This window comes from Pongo abelii, chromosome 19, assembly GCF_028885655.2.
Source record: "Pongo abelii isolate AG06213 chromosome 19, NHGRI_mPonAbe1-v2.0_pri, whole genome shotgun sequence".
Lineage (NCBI taxonomy): Eukaryota > Metazoa > Chordata > Mammalia > Primates > Hominidae > Pongo > Pongo abelii.
The window spans coordinates 44839102-44864157 of NC_072004.2; the positions used below are offsets into that span (position 1 = coordinate 44839102).

The following is a 25056-nucleotide window of genomic DNA, read 5'->3' on the forward strand; positions in this document are numbered from 1 at the left end:
TTTTTTTTTTTTTGAGACACGGTCTCCCTCTACTGCCCAGGCTAGAGTGCACCGGCACATTCATAGCAACCTTCGAACTTCTGGGCTCAAGTGATCCTCCTGCCTCAGCCTCCTGAGTATTTGGGACTACAGTCATGAGCCACCACGCCCAGCTAATTTTTTTAACTTTTTGTAGATACAGGGTCTCGCTATGTTGCCAGGGTTGACCTATAACTCTCGCCTTTAAATGTAAACTTGTTCACTTGATATGCTCAAATAAATATAATCTTGCACCTAGGACAAAAAACTTGCATTCATAATTATGTATGGTTAAGTACTAAATGTTACACAAGCAATCCTCCCAACTCAGTCTCCCAAAATGCTGAAATTACAGGTCTGAAACACCATGCCTAGCCTATTCCTACCCACTTCTGTAGGAACTAAACTAGGTGGAACTTAAATTTGTTTCTTGGCTGGCAGATTGCTTAAAAATTCCCCAAAGACTTTTTTTTTTTTTTAACCTAAAGGGCAATAATTAAGAAAATCAGTTTTTACTTAACCAAGCTTTTAAAATTATCTCTACCCATGCAGACAACAGAAACATATCCTGCAATGGGACAAATTAATAAACATGACGGGAAAATGGAACTTAGATTTTAAATGTATACTTTTTAGCAGGACGCGGTGGTTCACACCTGTAATCCCAGCACTCTGGGAGTCCGAGGTGGGCAGATCACCTGAGGTCAGGAGTTCAAGACCAGCCTGACCAACATGGAGAAACCCCATCTCTCCTAAAAATACAAAATTAGCCAGGCATGGTGGCGCATGCCTGTAATCCCAGCTACTGCGGAGGCTGAGGCAGGAGAATCACTTGAACCCAGGAGGTGGAAGTGGCAGTGAGCCAAGATTGCACCATTGCACTCCAGCCTGGGCAACAAGAGCGAAACTCCATCTCAAAAAAAATAATAATAATAAAATAAATGTGCACTTTTTAATCTATGAATGCAAACTTATTTTATAATAATTTAATAACTTTGTAAATTAAGATCAGGTTGCATCCTAGGCAGCAACTCAACTGACCTTCTATATTAAAAATGCTTTGATGGCCAGGCACGGTGGCTCACGACTGTAATCCCAGCACTTTGGGAGGCCAAGGCAGGCGGATCATGAGGTCAGGAGTTTGAGACCAGCCTGACCAACATGGTGAAACCCTGTCTCTACTAAAAATACAAAAATTAGCTGGGCGTAGTGCCACACGCCTGTAATCCCAGCTACTCAGGAGGCTGAGGCAGAATTGCTTGAACTTGGGAGGCGAAGATTGCAGTGAGCTAAAATTGCGCCACGGCACTCCAGCCTAGACAACAGAGCAAGACTCTGTCTCAAAAAAAAAAAAAAAAAAGCTTTGATGAAACAAAACAGTTAGTCGAATTCTACTAGTTTTATAGAATAAATCAAGGGTGAGGAAACTATGGACCATGGTCAAATCTGGCCTATCACCTGTTTTTGTACAGCCCGGAAGGTAAGAATGGTTTTTACAGATAAACATTAGCAATTGATTTGATTATAGAAAACACTAACTCTGAACCCCAATTCAGCTAAGTGTTATCTCCCCTACCCTCACAAAAATAAAATTCTCATTTCTCATTAGTAGGCCTGTATTACAAAATGTTCTATCTTATATTGTTGTATTTTTATCAACAAAAAATTACAGATTGACATTTTGGACTGAAATTTTAAAAAACTGTAAATTTTTTCTTTCTTTTAATATTAAGTACCTACATAATATCCTCAATTTTGCATCCTGGCCGCAAAGGCTAAAATAATTACTATTTACTGGTCCTTTACAGAAAAAGCATGCTGAATGCTGGCAAAAATCAAATAATGGAGTATACAGGTAAAGGGTGGACAAAACTAATTCTGTAACCTAATTCATCACCTCCTTTTTAGTTACGTAGGTGCTCAGCAATTTTCACCTATTAATTGCAATGCAAACTTGCTCATGCACGCTCTCTATTCAGAAAGATTGCCAAAAGACAAATAATTTTCACACTTCAATCCTTCAAAATACAAGTAGATTTACAAAACTCAACTATGTCTTGCTATAGAAATGTGATACCTACTTAATAAACAGTAGCAGTCCACCAAAGAGCTTAGTTTCAAACTCTATCGAGATAACTTGATGGTTTTACTAAAACTATAATGACAATACCAAATGCTTAACACAATTCTCGCCTTTAAATGTAAACTTGTTCACCTGATACTCTCAAATAAATATAATCTTGCACCTAGGACAAAAAACTTGCATGGATAATTATGTATGGTTAAGTACTAAATGTTACACAGCAAAAATAAGCTGTCTCCCACCTCCAGACCCCACTTTAAAATCTAATGATTTAAGACTTCATTGTTTTTAAAAAACCTTCATCCTACTGATTTCAAAAGTGTTTCCCCTTCAATAAGACCACCACCAAGGCCTGGCGCTGTGGCTCAGGTCTGTAATCCCAGCACTTCAGGAGGCCAAGGTGGGTGGATCACCGGAGGTCAGGAGTTCAAGACCAGCCAGGCCAAAATGGTAAAACCCCGACTTCATGAAAAATACAAAAAATTAGCCAGGCATGGTGGTGGGCACCTGTAATCTCAGCTACCTGGGAAGCTGAGACAGGATAATCCCTTGAACCCGGGAGATGGAGGTTGCAGTGAGCCAAGATTGCGCCATTGCACTCCAGCCTGGGAAACAAGAGTGAAACTCTGCCTCAAAAAAAAAAAAAAAAAAAAACCAAAGATATAAAATGAGACTTTCTGAACCCATTACAGGAGCTAATTCAAATTACACACAATAATCAAAAATTAACTTAAATTTTACGTAACAAATATAGTTACCCTGAGCCCTTTAGTAAATATTTAAATCCTCAACTTCTATCAAACTTGAAAATAACCAGCGGAGGCCGGGCGCAGTGGCTCACATCTGTCACCTCAGCACTTTGGGAGGCCAAGGCAGGAAGATCATGAAGTCAGCAGTTTGAGACCAGCTTGGCCAACATAGTGAAACCCGATCTCTACTAAAAATACAAAAAATTAGCTGAGTGTGGTGGCGGGACCCTATAATTCCAGCTACTCGGGAGGCTGAGGCAGGAGAATTGCCTGAACCCGGGAAGCGGAGGTTGCAGTGAGCCGATATCGCACCACTGCACTCCAGCCTGGGAGACAAGAGCGAAACTCCATCTCAGAAAAAAAAAAAAAGAAGGCCAGGCTGGGCATGGTGGCTCACTCCTGTAACGCCAGCACTTTGGGAGGCCAAGGCAGGTGGATCCTGGCATCAGGAGATCGAGACCATCCTGCTAACACAGAGAAATCGCGTCTCTACCAAAAGTACAAAAAATTAGCCAAGCATGGTGGCACGTGCCTATAGTCCAAGCTACTCGGGAGGCTGAAGCAGGAGAATCTCTTGAAATCTGGGAGGTGGAAGTTGCAGTGAGCCGAGGTTGCACCACTGCACTCCAGCCTGGGAGACAGAGCGAGACTCCGTTTCAAAAAAAAAAAAAAAAAGGCCAGGCATGGCGGCTCATACCTGTAATCCTAGCACTTTAGGAGGCCGAGGCGGGTGGATCACCTGAGGTCAGGAGTTCGAGACCAGCCTGGCCAACATGGGGAAACCCCGGATCTACTAAAAATACAAAACTTAGCCAGGTATGGTGGCAGGCGCCTGTAATCCCAGCTACTTGGGAAGCTGAGGCAGGAGAATCGTTTAAACCCAGGAGGCAAAGGTCACAGTGAGCCGAGATTGCACCATTACACTCCAGCCTGGGGGACAAGAGTGAGACTTCTCTCAAAAAAAAAAAAACAAAAACAAAACAACAACAACGATAAAAAAAAAAAATAAGGAGGCTGAGGCAGGAGAATGGCATGAACCCAGGAGGCGGAGCTTGCAGTGAGCCGAGATCGTGCCACTGCACTCCAACCTGGATGACAGAGACTCTGTCTCAAAAAAACAAACAAACAAACAAAAAGAGAAATAACCCATGGCACAGAGTAAAAACATAATCAGTAAAATCACTTTATTCACTTCACTACTAAAATCAGTTGTTTTTTTTCTTTGAGGTAGAGTCTCTGTTGCCCAGGCTGGAGTGCAACGGCGCAATCTCGGCTCACTGCAACCTCCACCTCCCGGGCTCAAGCAATTCGCCTGCCTCAGCCTCCCAAGTAACTGGGATTACAGGCACACACCACCACGCCCGGCTAATTTTTGTTTTAGTAGAGACAGGGTTTTGCCATGTTGGCCAAACTGGTCTCGAACTCCTGACCTCAAGTGATCCGCCCAACTTGGCCTCCCAAAGTGCTGGGATTATAGGCATGAGCCAACACACCCAGCCTCATTTCTATTAGGTGAAAAAAAAAAAAAAGCTAATAACAACCTGAGACTTACAAAAATTATACTATTGAAAACCACTCTGCAACCAATTCAACCAGTCACTCTCTCACTTCAGTTTTCATATTAAATCTTTAGTTAGAAATAGTACTTATTTTTGTTCTTTTTTTTTAATTTTGAGAAATAGTACTTTAAAATAAAACTAACGGCTTGATCAGCTTGAAATAAGATTCATAAAATGTACCTTTTGATGTTTGTTCTGGAGTTTCGATGAGACATGTAAGTAAGAGTTCTGTGCAAAAATATTGGCTACAAAAAGAGTTTTAAAAATGTTAAAATTGAATACAGATGCAGTTATAAGAGAGAAATAATATTGATGAATTTTGTTGACTACTTACTGCTATGAGATTCCGAGTTCGAAGAAATCTATAGATCTGTGTTGGCTCTAGGTAATAGGAAACAAAATCCAAACATGATCTAAACTTACTTGTCAGAAAAATATCAACCTAGACCATGTTATAATCAACATAAACTTATCATCTGCTATGGAAATCATGCACTAAATATTTATATCGCACTAAATATTTACATCAAGAAAGTTAGTATGCACAGTAAGATCAAGTTATTCAATCAATGGCATACATTCACAAAGTTCATCTACACTTTTTATACTGAAGATTCTCTACAATATTTTTCTTAAGCCTTTCTAAGATAGTTACTGTTACCGAGCAGAACTCAAGAGAAGTAGTTGTACTCATTTAACTTAGCTAATTTAAACTATTTATAACTGATTTTCTTCCAAAAAGCAGCTGTAATAGGTAGCTGGAGTCAACAAAAGAACTACTGATTGATGCCAAACAAGATGAAAATTTCACTTTTTAAATTGTCACTTAAAAAATTTGTAGCCAGCCGGCCAGGCGCGGTGGCTCACGCCTGTATTCCCAGCACTTTGGGAGGCCGAAGTGGGCAGATCACCTGAGGTCGGGAGTTCGAGGCCAGCCTGACCAAGATGGAGAAACCCCGTCTCCACTAAAAATACAAAAATAGCCAGGCATAGTGGCGCATGCCTGTAATCCCAGCTACTTGGGAGGCTGAGGCAGGAGAATCACTTGAACCTGGGAGGCGGAGGTTGCCGAGGGCCGAGATCGCGTCATTGCACTCCAGCCTGGGCAACAAAAAGCGAAACTCTGTCTCAAAAAAAAAAAAAAAATTGTAGTCAGCCAAAACAGAATCCTAATACATCCTAATACAGACATGATGACATCCTAATACAGATCCAGACATTCCTAATACAGGTATGATGAAAGTCAGTCAAGATTTTTTTTTTCTTTTTTTGAAAAGGGGTCTTGATATGTTGCCCAAGCCGGTCTCAAACTCATGGGCTCAACAGATCCTCCTGCCTCAGCCTCCAGAGTAGCTAGGATTACAGGTGGGATCCACTACACTCAAAATTCAGTCAATATTGAAATAAATCTCGGACAGAAACTGCAGCAAAAATTCTCAATAAATATTCCTAATTATAAAGTTGTATCTATTTTGTTCAATATAAATATTACCTCAATACATTTTTTACACAATTGACAGATTCACAAAAAGTCTAATGCTTTAAATGAGTTGAATTAAATTTCAAATTAGTTAAAATGTAATTTGTTATACAGGACTTAAGTCGATGAAAAATACATATACTATTATATCAGTTACATTAATGACCTATTAGTATCACGTTAGGTCATTATACAGCAGTATCAGAATAAACCAAATCGAAATAACTATGTGAATAATTACATTCAAGTATTTAAACTTTCCAGAAAACAGCTTCAAGTTGTTTTATGACCAGATCTAGCTCTTAATGACACTTGACTTCCCTGAGGTCGACTCATCAGAACGCAAATAGTTAAAACTTTCTTGGAGGATGTGTCTTCTCTTAACATTCAGAAAGAACTTTTAAAATTTCCACCTAAATCTTCAATTGGTTAGTTTTATTTTAAATTAACTAAAGGGAGATGAGATACTTTAGAAGGGGTACAAACAAGTATCATTATTGTCACCACTGCCCTTCAGTTCTCCATACTATTTCCAATTAAAGCCTCTCCAGATATTTCAAAGTATATTAAGAAATATAATATGTGAATAATGTGAATCTCTCTGAAGCGGGTTCAATATTCGTTTCGATAAAAACTGAAATTCCTTCTATTAAGTTCCAATTAGAATTTCATGAAGCACTAATGAGAGAGAATGAAGGAAGGGTATTAAACAACGTAATACGTCTTTCTAAGCACAGCTGATACCATGCCCTTAACATACGCCACAGTGAAATTATAAATAAGGACACTGGGCGGTAGAGCCAAGTTTATTCAAGTTTCTGTAAGATTATTTAGCTATTAAAGATCACCCAAATTATAACTCACAAAAGCAAAAAAGGAAACCAATCAGGATATAACATTCCCTAAAGAACAATCAGGATTATTTATAGTCACGATGTTTTTAATAAATTCTATTGTTTGTTTCCAGACACCTTGCTCTCTTTCCAAATAAGTCAGTTTCACCTTCCAGACAGACCTTAGAAACAGAGATTGACGCAAGAAAATGTTCTGTAAGCCGAGGAGAAAAAGCAGAATTCCGGGGTCGTCTCCAGAGAAGATGCTTGAGCACTCTCTGGCTCAGTTTACATATCCACAAAATGGGTGGACAGATTTGAAGGGTTTTAAGCATCCAAAGGTGCCATATGAACCTGCAGCACCAAGTTAGCGCGAAGGCATTTCAGACTAAGGACAATTTCTTCGGTTCCACTGCACTCATCCCTTCACTGGCTTCATTTTGCCCCTCAAAAGCTACAACCGAAACCCCTGTATTTCTAGAGTCCGAAAGGCAGGAAAGAAAACAAGAACCAGTCTCGGGATGTGACTGCGGCTCAGTTCAACTGCTACCTCCTCATCTAAAAGCCGCCTGTTCTGAACGTGGGGCCCCAGTCCCGAGCCTCTTGCGTCAATCTTGGGGGAGCCAAGAACCTACCCGAACCCTCTTTTCCAGCTCTCCCAAGGCCCTAGACTCCGGATCCCCTGGAGACGTAATCTCCGAAAGGGGGACATCCCCTCAATTCCTCCCTCCACTACCACACAAGTGGACTCCCGAGGAGGAAGGGGGCCCAGCAGACTGTCCCATCCCCGGTGTTGGCAGAGTGGGTCTTCCTGCCCTCAAAGCCTCGCACACACTCACTCTCAAAGGCCTGGAGGAAAAGCTCGTGGTCAGCCTGGACGTGCTCCATTTTCGGCTTCTTCACCGGTAACACCGCGGCCCCCGCCGCTGCCGCCGCGGAGGAGGAGGAGGAGGCCGAGTAACTGCCACCGCCTCCACAGCCCCCGCCGCCGGATTTGCCGCCCGAAGCCGTCGCCGCCGCCACCGCCGCCGAACCCCCGAAGCCGCCTCCCCCGGACCCCGCGCTGGGCCCCGAGCCGCCCCCTCCCCCACCGCCGTGCTTCTGAGGCGCCATCGCGGTTCCTGCCTCCTCCCCCCGCCAGCTACCCGCCGGGCGGCCCCGGAGAGTAAGCGCCTGCAATACCAACCGCTCGCCCCAGCAGGCTCCGGCGGACCGAGGGGGGAAGGAGGAGAGAGGGGAGGAGAGGGGAAGGGAAGGGAGGAGGAGAGGAGGGAAGGAGGGAGGAAAAAAAAAGTGTCTCCTCAGAGCCCCGCTCCGCTTCGGAGGCCGCTCACCCTACCCTGGCCTCGCTCCGCCCACTTCCCCCGCCCGGCGCTCTGATTGGCCGGCGGGAGCGCGCGCCGCCGGGCCGCCCAGCCCGTTGGCCCGCGGATTCCCCCGTCAGTCACGCGGAGGCGCTTCTCGCGGAGGCGCGGCTTGGTTGGCCCGTGCGCGCTGCCGATCGCGGGCCCGGCCGCCTCTTTGAACTGAATTCGCGGGAAAATTAGGGGTCGGAGCGGCCTTCCTGCTGGCCCCGGTGCATTGTGGGGAGAGAAGGACCCAGCGAGCGGTTTAGGGAGTCTAGATCCTTAGTTTTCTGCCCCCAAACACCGTAAGAGTGGTCAGAGAGGTAAACTGGTTGAGAAGTACTTACACTCTTCTTTTCTTGAGGATCTATACCTTTTCAGCTCAGAAAGCTGAGAAGGAATCCGGTGTTTTGCGAGTCTTGCTTTTTTTTTTTTTCCCCAGACGGAGCCTCCCTCTGTCGCCCAGGCTGGAGTGCAGTGGCGCGATTTCGTCTCCCTACAACCTGCGCCTCCCGGGTTCAAGCGATTCTCCTGCCTCAGCCTCCAGAGTAGCTGGGATTACAGGCGCTCGCCACCACGCCTGGCTAATTTTTTGTGTTTTTAGTAGCGACAGGGTTTCACCATGTTGGCCAGGCTGGTCTTGATCTCCTGACCTCGTGGTCCGCCTGCCTCGGCCTCCCAAAGTGCTGGGATTACAGGCGTGAGCCACCGCGCCCGGCCAAGTCTTGCCTTGAATGATAGACACATAGGCCCATTTCAGTCTTCTGGCACAGATTGGTTTGGAGTTGAGCTAATATTCTTAAAGATTTGAATTTCAGGTTGGACAAGATGATCTCTAAGGATGTTCTTCCAATTTACATCCTATTATTTTATATTACATTAAAATTTCAAAAATCCCAACCTATAAACATAGAACCATTTCATACCCTAAACAGCATTTTTTAAATGTCTACTTGGGTTCTCTATAGTTAAATGCAAAACACTGTTTACAAAACAAGTGTCTTTGGAATGGTTATTCAAGTTGTTTACAAAACTAGTTATCTTTTTAATGATTAAATACCTAAAGTACAGGTTTTATCAAAGCCTTTGCTACTTAAAGTGATCTCTACAAATGACGTATATAGTATTTGGCATTTCAGGAACACATCTGAAATTAGGTATACCTTCTTACCTGAAATAAGGAATGCCTGTTGGTAAGGACAAGCTATTTTTTATATTCAGACAAAAAGTTCAGAATCCCGTCTTGTTTATTACACTATCGTCTGTACTCTTTTTTTTTTTGAGACGGATTCTCGCTCTGTCACCCAGGCTGGAGTGCAAGGGCGTGATCTTGGCGCACTGCAACCTTGGCCTCCCAAGAGAAATATCAGTAATTTCTCTTGGTAACAAAGCCACAGGCACTGCTAACACTACTATGATTTGTCGCCTATTAGTAGTTGAAGGAGATGCTAAATTCTAGCTAGAGGTTAGTGTAAATAAATATATATATTTTTTGTCATTCAAGTTCTCAGACTTCCTGAAGCCTGTTCAAGTTAAGAACCTTTGTGTTATGGCAGCAAGTGTTTTTCTTTCTCCTTTACTGTTAAGCTCTTGGGGCACGGATGATGAATGCTTTGGTAGCTGAGGTGTCTATCACTGTGCCTGGCATAGAATCAGGATTCATCCAATGAGTCTTGATGAATAAGGTTGGACACCAGTGCACAAATATAAATTAGGATAATAATGACTGAGTGCTTACTATGTGCCAGGCAATATTTTAAGTTTTTACAAGCTTAACTCATTCAATTCGCACACCAATCCTCTGAGGTAGACACTTATTAGTATCTCCATTTCATAGATGAGGAAATAATAGCAAGACTTGTTAAGAAGCTTGCACAAACTGGGATTTTAACCCAGGCAGTGTCTCTGGAGTCCTCATGCTTCACTATCATGCCAGAAAAATAAAGAGTTTTGTTTGTTTTTTGTTGTTGTTGTTGTTGTTTTGAGACGGAGCCTCACTCTGTGGCTCAGGCTAGAGTGCAGTGGCACAATCTCGGCTCACTGCAACCTCAGCCTCCCGGGTTCAAGTGATTCTCCTGCCTTAGCCTCCCAAGTAGCTGGGATTACAGGTGCACGCCACTATGCCCGGCTAATTTTTTGTATTTTTAGTAGAGATGGGGTTTCACCTTGTTAGCCTGGATGGTCAGGATCTCCAGACCTCACGATCGACCAGTCTTGGCCTCTGAAAGTGTGGGGCTTACAGAGGTGAGCCCCGCACCTTGCCAAGAGTTTTAAAGATAAAAGATGTAGGATATGTCAGGCCGGGCGCGGTGGCTCACGCCTGTAATCCCAGCACTTTGGGAGGATGAGGCGGGCGGATCACGAGGTCAAGAGATCGAGACCATTCTGGCCAATATGGTGAAACCCCATCTCTACTAAAAATACAAAAATTAGCTGGGCGTGGTGGTGCTTGCCTGTAGTCCCAGCTACTCAGGAGGCTGAGGCAGGAGAATTGCTTGAACCTGGGAGGCGGAGGTTGCAGTGAGCTGAGATCGTGCCACTGCACTCCAGCCTGGCGACAGAGTGAGACTCCGTCTCAAAAAAAAAAAGAAAAAAAAAAAAAAAGTTGTAGCATATGTCATGTCTAAGTCAAGAAAGATCAGTAGGCCCGGTGCGGTGGCTCACGCCTGTAATCCCAGCACTTTGGGAGGCTAAGGCGGAACACAAGGTAAGGAGATCAAGACCATCCTGGCCAACACAGTGAAACCCTGTCTCTACTAAAATACAAAAAATTAGCCGGGCATGGTGGCATGTGCCTGTAGTCCCAGCTACTGGGGAGGCTGAGGCAGGGAAATCACTTGAACTCGGGAGGCAGAGGTCACAGTGAGCCTAGATCGTGCCACTGCACTCTAGCCTGGTGACAGAGAAAGACCCCATCTCAAAAAAAAAAAAAAAAAAAAAAGGCCAGGCGTGGTGGCTCAAGCCTGTAATCCCAGCACTTAGGGAGGCCGAGGCAGGCGGATCACGAGGTCAGGAGATCGAGACCATCCTGGTTAACATGGTGAAACCCTGTCTCTACTAAAAATACAAAAAAATTAGCCGGGTGTAGTGGCGGGCGCCTGTAGTCCCAGCTACTAAGGAGGCTGAGGCAGGAGAATGGCGTGAACCCAGGAGCTGGAGCTTGCAGTGAGCCGAGATCACGCCACTGCCCTCCAGCCTGGGGGACAGAATGAGACTCCGTCTCAAAAAAAAAAAAAAAGATCAGTAAATATTGCCTCTAAGGCTGGGCGCAGTGGCTCACGCCTGTAATCCCAGCACTTTGGGAGGCCGAGATGGGTGGATCATGGGGTCAGGAGATCGAGACCATCCTGGATAAAATGGCAAAACCCTGTCTCTACTAAAAATACAAAAAAATTAGCCGGGCGTGGTGGCGGGCGCCTGTAGTCCCAGCTACTTGGGAGGCTGAGGCAGGAGAATGGCATGAACCCGGGAAGCAGAGCTTGCAGTGAGCCGAGATTGCGCCACTGCACTCCAGCCTGGGTGACAAGCGAGACTCCGTCTCAAAAAAAAAAAAAAAAAAATTGCCTCTGATGTGCTGAAATGAATAATCATCAGTATGAATGCACTTGACTTAAAATAACCAAGGTATCAAGCCTCCCTTTTACTTGTACAGTGTCTATCCTCCATTCATCCTCATTTCCTTAAAATTTAGCACTGAGACTATTACAATAAGTCAACATGGCCAGGTGTGGTGGCTCACACCTGTAATCTCAGCACTTTGGGAGGCCAAGGTGGGCAGATCACAAAGTCAGGAGCTCGAGACCAGCCTGGCCAATATGGTGAAACCCTGTCTCTACTAAAAATACAAAAATTAGCTGGGCGTGGTGGTGGATGCCTGTAATCCCAGCTACTCAAGAGGCTGAGGCATGAGAATTGCTGGGTGTGGTGGCACGCACCTGTAGTCCTGGCTACTCGGGAGGCTGAGGCAGGAGAATCGCTTGAACCCGAAAGGCAGAGGTTGCAGTGAGCCAAGATCATGCCACTGCACTCCAGCCTAGGCGACAGAGTGAGATGCCGTCTTAAAAAAAAAAAAAAAAAGTCAACAGAGGCTATATCCGAAAAAAAATTTTGTCTTGCTTGAGGAAACTGACATGTTATATTAGCTGATAAGTTCTTAAAGAAATAGAATCAAATTTGATTTTTTAAAAAAAGAATGTCAACTGGTGATTGATTATCTGAATAGGAAAAACAGAAAAAAGAAAAAGAAATAAAAATAAGTAAAAGCCTGGGTGTGTTGGCTCATGCCTGGAATCCCAGCACTTTGGGAGGCCAAGTCAGGTGGATCATCTGAGGTCCTGAGTTCGAGACCAGCCTGGCCAACATGGTGAAACCCCATCTCTAGTAAAAATACAAAAATTAGCCGGGCATGGTGGTGCATGCCTGTAATCCCAGCTACTTAGGAGGCTGAGGCAGGAGAATCTCTTGAACCCGGCAGGCAGAGGTTGCAGTGAGCTGAGGTCGTGCCACTGCACTCCAGCCTGGGCAATGCAGCAAGACTCCATCTCAAAAATAATAATAAGTAAAAAAAAGGCCTCCAAGATAAAAATAGTAATGACCTGCCTAATAAAAGGTAGTTTGAAGGAACAGTTTTAACAGTCCTGTTCAACTCTTAAAACCAAAAGTTTACTCATTTTTGTTTTCTTTGTGTAGGAAAGAAAAGCATGAGAACCATGGAACATTCACTGTATATTATAGGGTTTTCATAATAAACCACTGATTTGTGTATGTGTGTTTATCTAGAGTTAACGAGATATAATAAGGATGTTAGTAAGCCATAGTTAGAACTCCTGGGACAGGAAGAAACTTGACACTAATAACCTGGGGAGAAAAAAAACCACCTGAGCCAAAGTGGAAATATCTAAACCTGAATTTTGGGAGGCCTATGTCTGGAAAAAAACTATTAGGGCTGTTTTTCAGACTGTGGGACAAGTTGTTTTACATTTAACTTGAAACAAATGTGAAGTAAGTTGCCATTTATTGAGCAACCTGTCCACACAACAATCATAAACAGTAATGTTAGTTACTATTAGTATTAGTCAACCCCCTCAGATACTTCTCACTGAATCTCAAAGAGATTAAGTAACTCCCCCACCATTACACCATCCCACAAAGGAGAGAGCTGGAGTTTAAACTCAGCTACAGGGGACTCAAAACCCCATGTTTTCCAGTATGACTAAAGTATCCAAGCTGTCTTTCTGGAACCCCAGAGTTTCAGGAAGCTACCCTCAGGGAGAAGAGGAAGCTGCAATATGGTGGGCTCTGCATTCCCGTTTGTCTTTCACAGAGACGTTCTACTTGTGACTGTTTTATAATTTGTTTGAAGATAATGGTTCTACTTGCTAAAAGAATTTTTTTTGAAAACCACCACAGTATACTATGCTGTCTTCCCAAGTCTGATAATAAGAAATAACCAGCTAAAATAGCACCAATAGTGTATTCTGGGATATACTCATCTCAAAATTTGACAGCATTAAAAACAAACCTGGCCGGGCATGGTGGCTCACGCCTGTAATCCCAGCATTTTGGGAGGCCGAGGTCGAGGCAGGCAGATCACGAGGTCAGGAGATCAAGACCATCCTGGCTAATACGGTGAAACCCCATCTCTATTAAAAATACAAAAAATTAGGCCACGCATGTTGGCTCACGCCTGTAATCCCCAGCACTCTGGGAGGCCGAGGTGGGTGGATCACCATGTCAGGAGATCGAGACCATCCTGGCTAACAAGGGGAAACCCTGTCTCTATTAAAAAATACAAAAAAAAAAATTAGCCGGGCATGGTGGTGGGCGCCTGTAGTCCCAGCTACTGGGGAGGCTGAGGCAGGAGAATGGCATGCACCTGGGAGGCGGAGCTTGCGGTGAGCCGAGATCACACCACTGTACATCAGTCTGGGTGAGAGAGCGAGACTCCTTCTCAAAAAAAAAAAAAAAAAAAAAAAATTAGCCCGGAGTGGTGGCAGGCGCCTGTAATCCCAGCTACTCTGGAGGCTGAGGCAGAGGAATCGCTTGAACCTGGGAGGCAGAGGTTGTAGTGAGCTGAGATCGTGCCACTGCACCACTGCACTCCAGCCTTGGTGACAGAGCAAGACTCTGTCTCAAAATAAAATAAAATAAAATAAAATAAAAAATAAAAACCTATGACAAGACTAATGAAGATTACTTTGTTTCATGGTAATGAAATGCAGATGAAAAAGATCATTCTGGCCAGGTGCGGTGGCTTGCACCTGTAACCCCAGCACTTTGGAAGGCCGAGGCGGGCATATCACCACACGTCAGGAGTTCAAGACCAGCCTGACCAACATGGAGAAACTCCATCTCTACTAAAAGTACAAAATTAGCCGGGCATGATGGCGCATGCCTGTAGTCCCAGCTACTGGGGAGGCTGAGGCAGGAGAATCGCTTGAACCCAGGAGGCGGAGGTTGCAGTGAGCCAAGATCACACCATTGAACTCCAGCCTGGGCAACAAGAGCAAAACTCCATCTCAAAAAAAGAAAAAGAAAATGAAAAAGATAATTCTGTAAATATGTCATGCATGCCCTGCCCAGAAAAAAAAAAAAATTAGTTTTGCTGATAATACCACTAATCTTTGTGTGAACTTATGTTTTCTTCATTTTCTAGGGAAAAAAACAGCATTATTATGTCATCATACTTCATAAATCATGTCAACATGATTATTAGGGTCAACCTGTCAGGTATTAGCATCACTTCTTTTTTTTTTGAGACCGAGTCTTACTCTGTCACCCAGGCTAGAGTACGGTGGCACGATCTTGGCTCACTGCAACCTCTGCCTCCCAGGTTCGAGCGATTCTCCTGCCTCAGCCTCCCGAGTAGCTGGGATTACAGGCATGCACCACCACGCCTGACTGATTTTGTATTTTTTAGTACAGACTGGGTTTCACCATGTTGGTCAGGCTGGTCTTGAACTCCTGACCTCAGGTGATCCGCCTGCCTCGGCCTCCCAAAGTGCTGGGATTCAGGCATGAGCCACTGTGCCCAGCCATCACTTCTATAATACTACTATAGTCTGGATGTCTGGATTTCCATTCAGAGTTTGTAAATTAACCTTTATTTTGCAATTGCTGATTTACTGCTGTTAAGCAGAACATATTAAGAGATGCAGACCTTTATTTTTAGCTAGTTTTTTTTTGTTGTTGTTGTTTTTTTGAGAGGTAGTCTCGCTCTGTCTCCCAGGCTGGAGTGAGTACAGTGGCGCGATCTTGGCTCACTGCAAGCTCTGCCTCTCGAGTTCACGCCATTCTCCTGCCTCAGCCTCCCGAGTAGCTGGGACTACAGGCATCTGCCACCATGCCTGGCTAATTTTTTTGTATTTTTAGTAGAGACAAGGTTTCACCATATTAGCCAGGATGGTCTCGATCTCCTGACCTCGTGATCCACCCGCCTCGGCCTCCCAAAGTGCTGGGATCACAGGCATGAGCAACGCACCCGGCCAGCTAGTTGTTATTATTACAAATATTGTTCTTATTTTCATAATACGATTTTATTTATTTATTTATTTATTTTTTAGACAGAGTCTCACTCTGTTGCCCAGGCTGGAGTGCACCGCAGCCTGGGCAACAAGAGCTAAACTGTCTCAAATCAACAACAACAACAACAACAACAAAAACATTTTTAGGGCCGGATAAGGTGGCTTAGGCCTGTAATCCCAGCACTTTGGGAGGCCGAGGCGGGCAGATCACAATGTCAGGATTTCGAGACCAGCCTGGCCAACATAGTGAAACCCCGTCTCTACTGAAAATACAAACAATTAGCCAGGCTTGGTGGCACGTGCCTGTAGTCCCAGGTACCCGGGAGGCTGAGGCAGGAGAATCGCTTGAAGCCGGGAGGTGGAGATGGCTGTGAGTGGAGATCAGGCCACTGCACTCTAGCCTCGGCAACAGAGCCAGACTGTCTCAAAAAGAAAGCAAAAAACTTATTTAGGGTGTAGAAGTACATATTTCCTAAAGGCATATATTATGTAGCAGTAAAGTCTAAGCTTTAATGTAGGTTCTTGTTAAAGTTACCTCAGTTCTTTAATTCTGAGAACTCACAGAAATTACCAGTGTGCAATACCAAAGTTAAATTCACTTTTTTACACCAAAATTAAATTTATACAAATGTTATTTTTCTATAGAATTATAATTTTTTTTTTGAGACAGAGTTTCAATCTGTTGCCAGGCTGATGTGCAGTGGCACAATCTCGGCTCACTGCAATCTCTGCCTCCCGGGTTCAAGCAATTCTCCTGTCTCAGCCTCCTGAGAAGCTGGGATTATAGGTTCGCACCACCATGCCCAGCTAATTTTTGTATTTTTAGTAGAGACGGGGTTTCGCCATGTTGGCCAGGATGGTCTTGACCTCCTGACCGTGTGATCCGCCTGCCTTGGCCTCCCAAAGTGCTGGGATTACAGGCGTGAGCCACAGCGCCCAGCCTAGAATTATAAGTTTTATAAAGCTTGAGATCCATTTTTTATTCCTGAATTATCCAAAAATAAAAGGCAAATGGTGTTATCGTCTAATGGGTGCAAAAAAGGGTTACAAATTTAGCTCAAAACATGTCAAGTGATATAGAAGAGTTCGGCCGGGCACGGTGGCTCAAGCCTGTAATCCCAGCATTTTGGGAAGCCGAGGCGGGCAGATCATGAGGTCAGGAGATCGAGACCATCCTGGCTAACACAGTGAAACCCTGTCTTTACAAAAAATACAAAAAAAAAATTAGCCGGGTGTGGTGGCGGGCGCCTGTAATCCCAGCTACTTGGGAGGCTGAGGCAGGAGAATGGCATGAACCCGGGAGGCAGAGCTTGCAGTGAGCGGAGATCGCGCCACTGCACTCCAGCCTGGGCCACAGAGCAAGACTCTGTCTCAAAAAAAAGAAAAAAACAAGAAGAGTTCCTGGTAAGAAAATATACAACATTTAGGAAGGGAAACAAAATTAAAAACTAGACTTTACATTACACTTACCATATAGTAATTTAAAAGTTATCTTTTTTTTTTTTTTGAGAGGAAGTTTCGCTCTTTTTGCCCTGGCTAGAGTGCAATGGCACCATCTTGGCGCACTGCAACCTCTGCCTCCCAGGTTCAAGCAATTCTCCTGCCTCAGCCTCTCAAGTAGCTGGGATTACAGGAATTTGCCACCACACCAGGCTAATTTTTTGTGTTTTTAGTAGAGACGGAGTTTCACTATATTGGCCAGGCTGGTCTCGAACTCCTGACCTCAGGTGATCCACCCACTTTGGCCTCACAAAGTGCTGTGATTATAGGCATGAGCCACAACATCCGGCCTTGTCTGATGTTTTTCTAATGATTGGAGTTCAGTTATAGGTTTTATGGAGGGAGACCACAAAAGGGAAGTACCACTGTTATCATACCATATCCAGGTTGATATCCATATGATTGTCATTGATGACATTAATCTTGATCACCTGGCCAACATTTTTCAACCTTCTCCATACTTTTCTCTCCTGTACTCTTTTTCTCTGCTGTACTCTTTCTCTCCTACTTTTTCTCTCCTATATTCTTTTGAAGCAAGTCCCCAAGTGTAGCACTACACTCAAGGTGTGGTAATAGTGGTTGTGGTGAATTAAGCTCTGCCACCTTGATGGCTAAGTATCTGTATGAAGAATTTGGAATTCTTTCGTGAAGTGGATATTTACCTTCTCTTCCATTTCTATATTTATTCAATACTTTATATCAGTATGGGTTCACGGGTATTTATTTTATACTTTGGGGTATAATCTAATACTATTTTTTTTTTTTTTTTGAGACAGGGTCTAGCTCTGTGGCCCAGGCTGGAGGGCAGTGGCACGATCTCGGCTCACTACAACCTCTGTCTCCCAGCTTCAAGTGATTCTCCTGCCTCAATCTCCAGAATAGCTAGAATTACAGGCTCCTGCCAACACGCCCAGCTATTTTTTGTTTTGTTTCGTTTTTTTTGCTTGAGACAGAGTTTTGCTCTTGGTCCCCAGACTGGAGTGCAATGGCACAATCTCAGCTCACCACAACCTCTGCCTCTGGGGTTCAAGCGATTCTCCTTCCTCAGCCTCCCAAGTAGCTGGGATTACAGGCATGAGCCACCGTGCCCAGCCCTGTTGCCACATTTTAGTGAGGAAGAACTAATTTCATTTTCCCAGGAACCTTGAAATGTTAGGGAGGTAAGAGATGACAACCAAATACTAGAGGAAAAGGAAAGCTAGAACCAGGTGCCATGGGTCATGCCTATGGGAGGCCAAGTCGGGAGGATCACTTGAAACCAGGAGTTTGAGACCAGCCTGGACAACACAGCAGGACCCTCATTTCTTTCTTTCTTTCTTTCTTTTTTTTTTTTTTTTGAAACAGAGTCTTGCTCTGTCGCCCAGGCTAGAGTGCAGTGGCATGATCTCGGCTCTCTGCCAGCTCCGCCTCCAGGGTTCACACCATTCTCTTGCCTCAGCCTCCCGAGTAGCTGGGACTACAGGCGCCTGCCACCACGCCCGGCTAATTTTTTGTATTTTTAGTAGAGACGGAGTTTCACCGTGTTAGCCAGGATGGTCTCAATTTCCTGACCTCGTGATCCGCCTGCTTCGGCCTCCCAAAGTGCTGGGATTACAGGCGTGAGCCACCTCACCCGGCTCTTTTTTTTTTTTTTTGATACTGAGTTTCACTCTTGTTGTCCAGGCTGGAGTGCAATGGCGCAGTCTCGGCGCACTGCAACCTCTGCCTCCCGGGTTCAAGTGACTCTCCTGCCTCAGCCTCCCGAGTAGCTGGGATTACAGGCGCATGCCACCATGCCCGGCTAATTTTTATTTTTAGTAGAGAGGGGTTTCTCCATGTTGGTCAGGCTGGTCTCAAACTCCTGACCTCAGGTGATCTGCCCACCTTGGCCTCCCAAAATGCTGGAATTACAGGTGTGAGCCACTGTACCAGGCTGCGAGACACTCATTTCTACAAAAAATAAAAGAAGGCTGGGTGCAGTGGCTCAATGTCTGTAGTCTCAGCTACTTGGGAGGCTGAGGTGGGAGAATCTCTGGAGCCCAGGAAGTCAAGGCTGCAGTGAGCCGTTATCACTCCACTGCACTCCAGCCTAGATGATGGAGCAAGACCTTATCTCAAAAACAAATAAATAAATAAAATTAAAACAAAAAAAAAAAAGGAAAGGGGGCACTGCTCATTGCCCTTCCCAGCAAATGTAGTTGAAAGAGGAGATGAGGGGCCGGGTGCGATGGCTCATGCCTGTAATCCTAGTACTTTGGGAGGCCGAGATGGCCGGATCACCTGAGGTCAGGAGTTTGAGACCAGCCTTCAACATGGTGAAACCCTGTCTCTACTAAAAATACAAAAATTAGCTGGGCGTGGTGGCGCATGCCTGTAATCCCAACTACTAGGGAGGCTGAGGCAGGAAAATCGCTTGAACCTGGGAGGCGGAAGTTGCAGTGAGCTGAGATTGCCCCACTGCACTCCAGCTTGAGCAACAAAGCAACACTCCATCACAGGGGGAAAAAAAAAAAGGTAAGAAAATCATTTGAGCCCGGGAGTTTGAGGCTGCAGTGAGCCATGATTGCACTACTGTATTCCAGCCTGGGTAACAGAGTGAGACCAAGAGAAAAAAAAAAGCACAGTTCCCTTTTCCTCATTAGAAGCTACTTTTCATTTCTTAGAAATCTTTAAATTTTACCAACGTGTCTGAGTGGAAGAAGGGAGAACAGAATATGTCATGAATAGACATTGAGTTCACCATAAAACTCCGAAACAGAATTGGGGAACTTGTTATATTCTGAAACTCTTGTTACATCAAGAGTTTTTCAGAGAGAAGCATGGCTTATAATAAATAGTTTGGAAATCTGAGTCTTAAAGACCTTTTCAAGAGCCTAAGCTACTGACTCCTCCTTCAAAGAACACTAAGATGGAGACTTTTGCAAGTAAATAAATATCCCTAATTTCTCAGATAAAGGCATTGCAAAATGAGTGCTTTCTACCTTCTTAACTCCTTCCATTCCTGGCCATACTGCTCTCTGATCATTCAGCATTATTCCATGAACATTTTCTACATTTTCTTTTTTTTCTGAGGCGGAGTCTTACTCTGTCACCCAGGCTGGAGTGCAATGGCGCAATCTCAGCTCACTGCAAGCTCCGCCTCCCGGGTTCACGCCATTCTTCTGCCTCAGCCTCCAGAGTAGCTGGGACTATAGGCGCCTGCCACCACGCCCGGCTAATTTTTTGTATTTTTTTAGTAGAGACGGGTCTTCACTGTGTTAGCCAGGATGGTCTCGATCTCCTGACCTTGCGATCTGCCCGCAATATAGAGCTTTACTCAAGAGAGTGACATGATCAGAACTGCATTTGGAAGATTATTCTGATTTACCTTTTTTTTGAACCCAGGAGGCGGAGGTTGTAGTGAGCCAAGATCCCACCACTGCACTCCAGCCTGGCGACTGCGCGAGATTCCTTTTCAAAAAAAAAAAAAAAAAAAAGTTGGCACTTAACTGAATAAACTAGCAGTTTTTTCTGAGGACATATCTTGTAGATTAAAAAAAAATCAACTAGCAGTCTTTGAAATGAACATTATACTTTACCTTTATGGCTTGTATTGAGAAAAGTATATAATGCTTAATAAAATAAAAACTCCAGCTGGGTGTGGTGGCTCATGCCTGTAATCCCAGCACTTTGGGAGGCCCAGGCAGGCAGATCACCTGAGGTCAGGAGTTCGAGACCAGCCTGGCCAACATGGAAAAACCCCATCTCTACTAAAAATACAAAATTAGCCAGGCATGGTGGCGCATGCCTGTAATCGCAGCTACTCGGGAGACTGAGGCAGGAGAATCGCTTGAACCAAGGAGACAGAGGTTGCAGTGAGCTGAGACCATGCCACTGCACGGCAGCCTGGGTGACAGAGTGAGACTCCGTCTCAAAAAAAAAAAAAGAAAAAGAAAAAAAGAAAAGAAATGTATATTACTCATCCTTGTATCCTCAGCAGCTTGCTTAAGCTTGCTTAAGACCGTGCCCATAGCAGATACCTAATCAATATTTGTTTGAGTAACTAATAAGAAAGGTGGAATGTGGGCCGGGTGCGGTGGCTTACGCCTGTAATCCCAGCACTTTGGGAGGCTGAGGCAGGTGGATCACCTGAGGTCAGGAGTTCGAGACTAGCCTGACCAATATGGTGAAACCCTGTCTCTACTAAAAATACAAAAATTAGCCAGGCATGGTGGCGGGCACCTGTGGTCCCAGTTACTGGGGAGGCTGAGACAGGAGAATTGCTTGAACCTGGGAGGCGCAGGGTGCAGTGAGCCAAGATCGCACCACTGCACTCCAGCCTGGGTGATAGAGCAAGACTCCTTCTCAAAAAAAAAAAAAAAAGAAAGGTGGAATGTGAATTGAGCCTTGAGGGTTTCAGTAAGCACAGAAGCAATATAGAGCTTTACTCAAGGGAGTGACATGATCAGAACTGCATTTGGAAGATTATTCTGATTTACCTTTTTTTTTGAGATGGAGTCTTGCTCTGTCACCCAGGCTAGAGTGCAGTGGCACCATCTCGGCTCACTGCAACCTCCGCCTCCTGGCTTCAAGCCATTCTCCTGCCTCAGCCTCCCCAGTAGCTGGGATTACAGGCATGCACCATCATGCCCAGTTAATTTTTGTATTTTTAGTAGAGATGGGGTTTCACCATGTTGGCCAGGCTGGTCTCGAACTCCTGACCTCATGATCTGCCCACCTCGGCCTCCCAAAGTGCTGGGATTACTGGTGTGAGCCACCGTGCCCGATCCCTGATTTACCTTTATTACATTAGAGACCATGATTATTTTGAAGCAATAGTTTACAAGAGCTGGCTCATACCAGGTTGTAAGAATCAACTGTTGAATTTTTAGAAATTTTAAAAGCCAGTTGTTAAAACACTGTCACTGTTAAATTATTATGTAAAGTTACAATTAAATCAGTTATATTAAAAACCAAAATAAATACTCAAAAATCATTACTTCCAAATTATTATTATTATTTTTGGAGACAGAGCTTCACTGCTGTTGCCCAGACTGGAGGGCAATGGCATGATCTTGGCTCACTGCAACCTCTGCCTCCCAGGTTCAAGCAATTCTCCTGCCTCAGCCTCCTGAGTAGCTGGGATTACAGGCACCCGCCACCATGCCTGGCTAATTTTTGTATTTTTAGTAGAGGCAGGGTTTCACCATGTTGGCCAGGCTCATCTCGAACTCCTGACCTCAGGTGATTCGCCCACCTCGGCCTCCCAAAGTGCTGGGATTACAAACGTGAGCCACTGCGTCGGGCCCCAAATTATTTTTCTACATTTTATTATTATCTATGCTCTTGAGATTATTTATATGTGTTCTATCTATATAGTGGGAATGCTATGATATGCTACTGTGCATCTCTTCCTGACTCCATCTTCAGTGATACAATGTTAGTAGCTTGAAAGCAACCATGATGGAAATATTCGCACTATCAAAATAGGCAAACACTACAAATCAAGGCTTTCTTCCCCCTGCTTCTGAGAGTTGGTTGTTAGAAATTTACTAGCACACCATTGTTTTTTGTTTTTTGTTTTTTGGGTTTTTTTTTTGAGACAGAGTCTCACTCTTGTTGCCCAGGCTGGAGTGCAATGGCACAATCTCGAGTCACCGCAACCTCGGCCTCCTGAGTTCAAGCAATTCTCCTGCCTCAGCCTCCTGAGTAGCTGGGATTACAGGCATGGGCCACCATGCCTGGCTAATTTTTGTATCTTTAGTAGAGGTGGAGTTTCTCCATGTTGGTCAGGCTGGTCTTGAACTCCCGACCTCAGTTGATCCACCCACCTCAGCCTCCCAGAGTGCTGGGATTACAGGCATGAGCCACAGCACCCGGCCTAGCACACTATTGTTTAGAAGGCAACATTGATAAAAGGGCAATGAAAAGTTTGGAAAATAGAGTTGAGGAAATTTGCAGACAGTGGGGGAAAAAAGAAAGTTAAGTGTGAGAGAAAAGATGAGAGGCTTAGACTTACTTGGAGATTCCAATATACAAGTAACAGGAATTTAAGAAAGAAAGAACAAAGATGCATGGGGTGGAGCGGAGTGGGGTATGAGTGTGTGGAGGTGGAAGATATGAGTAATGCAAGAAAAACAAAGCAAAAAAAATTCCAGAACTGAGGGCAACAGTTTCTAAATTGAAAGGGCTCTCTGTCTAGCACAATGAGTGAAAATGCACATCAAAGCATGGCATGTCACTTGCATTTTCTTTTTCTTTTCTTTTTTTTTTTTTTGAGATGGAGTTTTGCTTTTGTCATCCAGGCTGGGGTCCAATGGCATGCTCTTGGCTCACCGCAATCACCTCTTCCCAGGTTCAAGCGATTCTCCTGCCTCAGCCTCCCGAGTAGCGGGGATTACAGGCACCTGCTGCCGCATCGGCTAATTTTTGTATTTTTAGTAGAGATGGGGCTTCACCATGTTGGCCAGGCTGGTCTCAAACTCCTGACCTCAGGTGATCCACCTGCCTCGGCATCCCAAAGTGCTGGGATTACAGGCGCGAGCCACTGCGCCTGGCCTGTCACTTGCATTTTCAAAACATCAAAGATAGAAGATCCTCAGAGCTTCCAGAATTAATAATAAAATTAGGGTCATACAAAAGGTATACAGTTGTGTTAGTTGGGCGCGATGGCAGGCGTGTGTAATCCCAGCTACTCAGGAGGCTGAGGCAGGAGAATCGCTTGAACCCGGGCAGCAGAGGTTGCAATGAGCTGAGATCGCGCCCCTGCACTCCAGCCTGGGTGACTGAGTAAGACTCCATCTCAAAAAACAAACAAACAAACAAAAAAGGTATACAGTTATGTTCTTTTGTAAGTAAGGATTTCCTTAGATTTCTCAGCAATAACACAGAAATGAGAAGACAAGTCATAGTCCTAAGGAAAAATGGATTCCAACCTAGAATTACGTAACCAGACAAACTGTCACATTAATCAAGTGAGATCAAATAAAGATATCTTTCACCCAGGAGGCTGAGACAGGAGGACGGCTTGAGGCCAGGAGTTTGAGGCTGCAGTGGCTATGCTGGTGCCTGTGAATAGCCACTGCATTCCAGCCTGGGCAACATAGCAATACTTCGTCCCTTAAAAAAAAAAAAAAAAGATATTTTCAGACACGCAACATCTCAAAAAATCTTCCCCTTCACCACATCCTTTGTCAGAAAGCTACCGGAGGACATATTCTACCAAAGTGAGGGAGAAAAACAAACATGGAATCCAGGACAAAGGGGACTCACACAAAGAAGTAAAGAAAATTCCCAGGATGGTGAAGAAGGGAATTCCCAGAACAGCTGTGCAGTTCGTCTAGTGAGCAACAGTTAAGATTGGCATGGGAGGGATATTTCCAAGAAAAAACAAAATAGATGTATTATGTGATGAGTTTGAATGAATGGAGCCTCGTAGTTCTGGCAAAGCATTTGTGGGGTGGGGGGGGGGGGTGGAAATTAATGATGGGTACATAGAAGCCTTAACAAACCAACCATTGAGACAATCACTAACCCCAAGGAAAAGAAAAGAAAAAAAAAAGTCTGATAAGAAAGGAAATATGGCCGGGGCGATGGCTCACACCTGTAATCCCAGCACTTTGGGAGGCCGAGGCCGGCAGATCACTTGAGGTCAGGAATTCGAGACCAGCCTGGCCAACATGGTGAAAACCCATCTCTACTAAAAATACAAAAATTAGCCGGGTGTGCTGCTGGGCCCCTGTAATCCCAGCTACTTGGGAGGCTGAGGCAGGAGAATCGTTTGAATCCGGGAGGTGGAGGTTGTGGTGAGCCGAGATCCAGCCACTGCACTCCAGCCTGGGGAACAAAGCGAGTCTCCGTCTCCACAACAACAAAAAAGGAAATGTAATCATAGTATATTACACAAACCAACTGGGAAAAGTATTTTCTTTATTTTTATTATTTTTTGAGACCGAGTTTCCCTCTTGTTGCCCAGACTGGAGTGCACTGGCGCGATCTGGACTCACC

The 25056-nt window shown here is 44.6% G+C and overlaps 1 protein-coding gene across 6 annotated transcripts in view; it reads right to left on the reverse strand.

The window, feature by feature from the left end:
- SUZ12 (SUZ12 polycomb repressive complex 2 subunit) overlaps window positions 1-8439 on the reverse strand; it is a 63937-nt gene extending 55498 nt beyond the window's left edge. For 2 of the 6 annotated variants that reach the window (XM_024235231.3, XM_024235225.3), the window contains exons 1-3: window positions 7562-8076; window positions 4744-4790; window positions 4590-4654 (exon numbers count right to left, since the gene is read on the reverse strand). In XM_024235231.3, coding sequence (XP_024090999.2) covers window positions 4590-4654; window positions 4744-4790; window positions 7562-7835 — 386 coding nt within the window. In that variant the 5' untranslated portion in view covers window positions 7836-8076. Of the gene's footprint in view, window positions 1-4589; window positions 4655-4743; window positions 4791-7561; window positions 8077-8415 lie in introns of those variants that run through there. The other 4 variants (XM_063718088.1, XM_054535642.2, XM_054535643.2 and 1 more) reach the window with 3 other exon arrangements.
- Between the last annotated feature and the right edge of the window lie 16617 nt (window positions 8440-25056).